Source organism: Venturia canescens, chromosome 7 (assembly GCF_019457755.1).
Source record: "Venturia canescens isolate UGA chromosome 7, ASM1945775v1, whole genome shotgun sequence".
NCBI classification, from domain to species: Eukaryota; Metazoa; Arthropoda; class Insecta; order Hymenoptera; family Ichneumonidae; genus Venturia; species Venturia canescens.
The window spans coordinates 15,524,096-15,531,151 of record NC_057427.1 but is presented as its reverse complement, the minus strand read 5'-3'; the positions used below and the strand labels follow the sequence as shown (position 1 = coordinate 15,531,151).

The 7,056-nt window shown below is 38.2% G+C and overlaps 1 protein-coding gene across 3 annotated transcripts; it reads right to left on the bottom strand.

Annotated features, from left to right (window-relative positions):
* Positions 1 to 296: 296 nt before the first annotated feature.
* LOC122413905 (uncharacterized) lies at positions 297 to 6,934 on the bottom strand. 3 transcript variants are annotated; one of them, XM_043424577.1, is made up of 12 exons: positions 6,918 to 6,934; positions 6,281 to 6,456; positions 6,006 to 6,068; positions 5,440 to 5,568; positions 5,233 to 5,367; positions 4,941 to 5,098; positions 4,474 to 4,539; positions 4,054 to 4,231; positions 3,741 to 3,968; positions 2,837 to 3,605; positions 2,476 to 2,761; positions 297 to 2,313 (listed from the first exon to the last, which is right to left on the bottom strand). In XM_043424577.1, the coding sequence occupies exons 2-12, from the start codon at positions 6,353 to 6,355 to the stop codon at positions 2,178 to 2,180; spliced, it is 2,223 nt and encodes a 740-aa protein (XP_043280512.1). In that variant the 5' UTR covers positions 6,356 to 6,456; positions 6,918 to 6,934; the 3' UTR covers positions 297 to 2,177. The 3 variants fall into 3 exon arrangements, with proteins under 3 accessions (XP_043280512.1, XP_043280513.1, XP_043280514.1); XM_043424578.1 differs by lacking the exon at positions 6,918 to 6,934 and having other exon boundaries at positions 4,054 to 4,204; positions 6,281 to 6,861; XM_043424579.1 differs by lacking the exons at positions 4,474 to 4,539; positions 6,918 to 6,934 and having other exon boundaries at positions 4,054 to 4,204; positions 6,281 to 6,860.
* Between the last annotated feature and the right edge of the window lie 122 nt (positions 6,935 to 7,056).

Genomic DNA, 7,056 nt, shown 5'->3' with positions numbered 1-7,056 from the left:
TTTATCCTCCTGATCTGTGCCTTCCGTCGGTCTACTCGGGAATCCAAAAAATACCCGAAACGATTACATCTCATTTCATTTTATATGATTTCGATTTTCATTATTTCTTTAACGATCAAATGTCATTGATGTACGATTTTTTTCATTGCTCTATTCCAATCTTAATTCGTCACTGCGTTCGTTCGCCTCCCAGCGATTTTTTACGCCATAATCAAAATAATCAATCACCAAGCAAATTCAGTTACCTCGACGCGTTTCGACCAGTATTCTGATGGAGTCTAATTAATTCAAACATATTCATTTGGTAATGATGCTTTAATGATGAGTCGCAGTATATACATATAGGTACAGTCACATATACAATATTTTACACGTAATATTAATTAATCATAATAACATGACTATCGTAATGTGTTGCTGTTTTTTTTTTTTTAATCGACAATGATAATTACGTGTTTTTGGTGTGTCATTGAGCATCGCTGAGCTCGCTCGGCTTCACAGTGAAAAAATTAATTAAACGAAATCACACGATTATCCACATTACTAAAAAAAAAAAAAATCAAGTCCAGCCGATGACGTACGAATGGACAAAGCAATCAGCTCGGCATTTCATTGACTAGTTTAATTGGGTGTGCTTCACCTAATAAAGTGGCATTATTCTAATTACATGCTAATCGGACCGATCGTCATTAATGGATAAATCAATTTTCGTTCACTAATTAAACGGTTGAATCACTAATGTAGTATCGTTAAAACGATTATTCAGGCAAGTTCTCGATGCTGTTTTTTTTCGGCCATTTTAAACATGGAAGATTGGAATTTATTTGAAAATTCTTACGAATCGAATAATCTAATCGTTTGAAGCTGGTATTATTTTTTGTCTTGCGGAATAGTTAATCACGGTGACATTTGAATCGTTGGAATGCAACGAAATTTTCTTCCAAAAAAATTATAAAAATAAGAAAGAAAATTTGAATTCATGAGAAATACTTTTTAGTTTTTTTTTACGAATTTCAACCGAATGAAATCAGTGAATTGAAAAATTGCTGAATGTTGAAAAATTGAAAAACTTTGACGACAGTGAATGAAATTTTTGGTGTACTCCAACAATCCAAGATGCAATAAGAGCTTTTTTGCCGCCTGTATTCCTAAATTTAATCTAATATTTTCGAATTCGTAAATCCATTTGACTCGAAAAGCAGCCATAACATTTTTCGTACTAGTCCACATTTGATGTTTTTTTTTTTTTTCTTCATCGGTGCATCAAGCCTTGTATCGAGAGTAAAATTACGTGCAACATATTGTAAAGTCGACGTGAAAGGAATGTCGTAGAAAAATGATTCAAGTTAATCGAGATATTGGTTTGACGTTCATTAGCTAAACAAAACGTGTGCTCATGACCAAGAATGAAAATAAAGCTCCAAGGGCAAACGCACTTGGATTATTTTCGCTACTTTTCTGTAAACTTTACATAAATTCGTGACTCGCTACATTGAAGTTGCGAAAATGATTCAAGCTGCGTTTACTGTGCTTCAGTTTTGAATATGTATAAATGTTTTGTACCTTAAAATCAAATGCGAAACGTATCGAACAAAGACGACTAAATTTTCTAAACAATCGAACGAAAACTACAAATATCTCCGATATTTTTATTATTATTAGCCTTTCTCGTGTATTTTAAAATTGATTGAATTCATTTTTCTATTTATTTACTACCAATAGACTACGTAGTGGACAGTATTGCTTCAATATTCCTCGCAATTAGACTAATCGAATGATTGATTTAGCTTTGAAACTCGCGAAAATGTACATAGCTCCAAAACTCGTCTTTCTCCATAAACATTCTCACACATTCGAATAATTAGGCTCCCACTCATTTTTCCCACAACTAACCGCCATAAAATTAACAACAACCATAACGACTCGTTAAAAACAATAATGGAAGGCAACAAATATAAATTCTTTTTTTTAAGCATAAAAAGCGTATAAATAAAATTAGGAATGTGAGCATCTTCAAAAAACTCTGAATTCAACGATATTTCGTTGATTCAACTAATTATTTCGACGGAAGGAAACATCGACGAATCAATGATGCGATAGTTTTCCCATTCGTTTTTACTCATCTCCGCCGGAGGGAGAATTTGTTATTAAATAAATAAATAAAAAGCGGCTTTTTGTTATTGTTGCTGTTGCAGTTGTTGCAGCAGGGGACACACCTCGACTAGAGGAGTTCCCAAAATATCTTGACACACTTGGTTCATGTCTTGCTCCATCATCAGGGACGATATTTGATCCTCGCTGAGCATTTCCACGCTGAAATACGTTTAGTTTAGTACAACAATTTGTTTTGTTTTTTTTTTTCGCCAAACGCTACATTCCCATTTTATTTTTATGTTCAAAGAGCGTTATTATCGAATATTCAAATAAAGACCGAAATTTGAAAAAGTTCCTTCTGTAGTCGTGAATTTCACAAACCTCGCCAAACTCTCGCTGTCCGATGTTTCCTCGTCGGGATTCAAATAGCTCAAAGTTTTCTCGAGAGGGCTCGGTACTTTTTTACCCTTGACAACCTCAGTCTTCTCGTTCTTCTCATTTTTATCGACTCTTTCAACGTTCTGTTGCTGTTTTCCATCGCCTCGGAATCTTTCGGAAAGATTCCCTATGTCGAGCATCATGATACCGTGACTCAGCAGTTCTGCGGCTCGTTCGACAGTTCCGGTGCTCCAGAGCATATCGAGGGACTGTCGACGACTCGAATTGACTGAAAAAAAAATTATTTTATTTCTCACGTTCCAAACTGTTATTGTTTTTTTAGAATATCTTTATTTGTCCTAACCAGAACTCGTGCAGCTCGTTTCACCTGCTGCCGAACTCCTCGATATCCAATTGGCAAGACTGCCGTCCAATTTAGCTCTGCCTTTGCTCGACGGACTCGCGCTCACCTCCGATGGTTTATTTTCCTCACCGAAACTCGTCGGTGGTTCATTCTTTTCCAACATGACTGGCAGTGATTTTTGATTGATCAACTGTTTCTTTCTTCTCGGCTCGCGACTCGTCTCATCAACGTTCGTGGCCGTGGCCGCTACTTTTCCGCTCCTTATCCCTACAATGGTAGCGCGTTCATTACCCATTTCCGGGCTCAATTCGCTCGGCAAAGGTTTGTACGGTATTTGATTCTCCTCCTCCTCGTCCGAGTAATTGTCGTCGTTGAATAACAACACCTCGTCCGGTGAATCGTTCAGACTTATTTCCGTCCATTCCTCACCGCCACCGCTGCCGTTTGTTGCCGTTGTTGTTGTTGCTTTCGCTGCTTCCTTCGAGCTCGGTAAATATTTTTCACTGACTTTAACTTCCTTTTTATTTACGTTGATTTTTGACTCTCTATTGTCTACGGGAGATACAGCGGCGGCAGTCTTCGCAAGATCTAACAAACTCGTCGTTCGAACTTCCTTCGAAATGACTAATTTACTTGTATCACTTGGGGCTGCCATGCTACGAGGCCTCTCACGCTTTATGTATTTTCGCGGTTCGATCGATGACAAATTCAGATTACTCAAACCTAAGTACTCCGACGACGATGCTGAGGTCGTGCTTTCTTTTTCCATCTGCAATTATTAACTCAATTAAGGTTTTTTGCTTTTTATACTTGCTTTAAATTCGCCCTTCTTCCGATTTTTCAAGTGACAATGACAATTTTTCAGTTGGTTCGCTCACATACGTGTACAATTTTTGTTTCTCACCCTCTGTGGAACTGGACACGATGTATTCGGACTCATTTTCTCAGGAAGACGAAGATATTCATCACTCGCATAATCCGTGCTGTCCGGTGATCCCGTTATGCTCGAATCCGAGGAATTTCGAGCGTCCGCTGTCGTGGCTCGATCACCCGAATTTTTCGATTCCGTTTTTCCTCCCTTCTCTCCTTTTTGGTGCTTCGAATAATCTTCCGTTCCATCGTAACGTCGTGTCTGGACAAAGTGTAAACTCAACAAATGAATACATTTTTTGAATGAATGGGAAAAATGTAGGGAAAAATTATTTATTCGTACGAACCCGATGAATCTCGTCGCTTATTCTCTCGAGGTTTCTCAGTGCCTCGGCATAAGTCATCTTAGCTTCACCGACGGATCGCTCGAGAACGCTCACTCGAGTTTTTTGCTCCTCCAGCATCTGGTTGAACAGCGCTTTCATCTCGTAGTAAGGTCTGCATGCAAATGCGCTTAGTATGAAACTGAGTATCGTCGAAAGATTATCGCGATCTAATTGATTCCGAAAAAACTGCGTGCAAACTTCTGTATTTTTCATTCACGTGTATTCTACTTTACACACGGATTCGAGCAATAATTTCAAGCAAAATAAACGAACATTCGAATATCGAAATGATGAAAAAAAATCATTTTTTCTTCGGTTCGTCGATAAACGGGGGGAAGGAAAAAACATAATGAAGCAAAAATTAAATACTATACTACTTACAACATGAGTAAGGTGTGCCTGTAGGCGATACTGTTTATCAGAAGCAAGCTGCGACGTGCACCCATACTGCCAACATTAACACAACCAAAGAGTGACTTAAAATTTTCTACTTCTTGCTACTCAAGGAAAATAATAACGAAAAGGGAATCTCACTGGATAATAAAAGTTAAAATTTCAATAAAAAATGTTCATAATCATTCATGCACGGATGCTTGTTCAAAAACTAGCCACGACTTCCCCGATTTTGGAAAAAACGAATTACGACTGTTTCTTTGGAATAGACAAAAATGTTGCTATGAAATTTGATGTTTTCATCATCGTTGCTATTTCTCATTCGTCCCAGAATAAACTACATTCGAAAGTTTTGTCCGATGCAAAAACGAGTAAAAGTCAAATAAGTTGTCGTCGCATAAAAAAAAAATTGAACGTGCGTGCGTAAGTGCTGACACGCATTGTTGACATTTCACCTGGATTTGGCAATGACGCGCTTCAACTCGCGTTGGAGTTTCTGTACGTTGTGCTCTGCTTTGTGATAAACGGCAGTAGTGTGTCTGTGTTCAGCCTCTGAGAGGGCTCTTTCGTGCTCCGATTCGTTAACCCTGGATGTCGCATGGTTCAGCATTTCCTAAAGAGAAATGACAACGTTAGGTCAAATTTTTGGGATTTCATTAGGTTTCTAGCTTCACAAAAATTCTTGATATAATTTGAAACCTTTTCATATGGATCGACGATAAAAACAGATTTGAAAATATTCTGTACCTGCCACGCATGATCAAAACATCTTCCTTCTGTTTTCAGACCTTCTTCAGCCAAATAAACCATTTCCTTGGCAGCCGCGTGTTGTCCGTTGGCTCGCTCAAACCTGATAGCTGCTTTCTGAGCGTCTCTGAGCGCCTTTGAGAATAAAAAGCAATGAAACTGTGTAACGTTATTCGGGACAATTTCAAGCATCTCATCCCTCCTTACCTCCTTTGCTTTGAATCTTGCGTCGTAATAAGGCCTTGATTTTTCTATGCAAGCTCCGAGGTTCTTTGCTAATCGATCTATTTTAACACTCGACTCGCACAGTAATTCCCTAAAAGTTCTTCTAGCCTCCTGTATAAAAACCATTGAATGAAATTCTTTAGCAACGTGTCGTCAAAAGGTAGAATTCAAAATATTTATAGACTGATCTGTCAAGCTCAAATGCTTAACGCACAGATATTAGAAGTCACACGAGCACCTGAACATTTTTCTAATCATCGTGACCCGGCGATCCTCTGCAATTGTATTGAAACTTTGAACATAAGCAGCACAGAAACTCAGGAAGCTTTCATAGACTTTTCTATGGTGGTAGGGATAAGTGAAAGGAAATAGTTTGATATTCAGAAATTGAGAACTGTCATTCAAGATGACAAGAAGCCTTCATAATGCAGAGACTGTATGATCACGTGTTCATTTTTGATTATGAAAATTTTTTATTGATAAATTCTTTAGAATTGTGCTCACAATAACAATACCTTAAAATTGTAATGTTTTTATGGTTTACTCACGTCCAAATCGACTTCCAACTTGTTAATATCATCGGTTGCAGTATTGAGACGTTCCAATTCGATCTATTTTCAAAAAGCATAAAATAATGTATTTTTTTCACTCCAATCTCCATGACGAATGGATAAAAGTTATGGGATGTCCCAAATCTTGTTTATGTGAATATTTATCATTGGAAATATCGGTATAATATGGTACGGGTCATTAGGACAGACTGCACCCAAATCACCTTGATGTTGCACTTCGAAACTTGACAAGGTTAAAATGAATGTTTTACCTGTACACGAGGATCAACCGCATCCTCAAAACGGTCTTCATCATTGGCACAATCATTTTCAGCATTCTCGTTCATTATTACAGTAGGTGAGAAACACTTTTTCCGTTAAATTCAATCATAGCCACCTGCCATCGTCTGCTACCTATCGTTCCGCCATGTTGCTGCTTATCATTCAGCTGCTTGCAGATTGAGAAAAAAAAAACATGAAAAAAGCGCGGTGACAGGTTTGCGCGCAGGGCTTACTATTTTACGAGCATGATACTATGGTCATGGAAAGACTCGCAAGGTTTACGATAGAATAAAGATGTTGGCTAGTAATTATAAGATTCTTTCCTCTCTGGGTGATCAGGGTTTTTTCAACACATAAACAGAAGGCTGAACGTCGGATGCGAGGTTGGTTTTCTTTTCAATGATTTTTAATCGCCCGCAGCAGCAGCAAGCCCGCAGCCATTGTTATATCCGGACTATAAACGTCAACTTCAGAATTAATTTACAGTTATCGAATAAATGTCATTTTTAATACTTTTCATCCATAACACATGAATGAAGAAGCAAAATTGTGTGCAAATGTTAGTAATCATGTCGTAAATCATTGAAGAGAACTCTCGGCCGATGACAGACAAATATTTTGACATACGGAGCTTCGGGAGAAATCCGCCAGATGGCGGTTCGACGTGTTTCTTGTTCCTGAGATACACAATAAAAGTAGATGGTTGGCCATTGCGAAGGCCGAGTGGCGCTCCACTCACCTCGCTCGCTCGCTGTAATCCCCACAC

Coding starts and splice junctions, on each gene's coding strand:
- LOC122413905 (XM_043424577.1), bottom strand. CDS start 6,355: ATGAACGAGAATGCTGAAAATGATTGTGCCAATGATGAAGACCGTTTT. Junction 4,540..4,940: donor CGCGTCATTGCCAAATCCAG/GTGAAATGTCAA, acceptor TAATGTTGGCAG/TATGGGTGCACGTCGCAGCT. Junction 3,606..3,740: donor CGTGTCCAGTTCCACAGAGG/GTGAGAAACAAA, acceptor TAATAATTGCAG/ATGGAAAAAGAAAGCACGAC.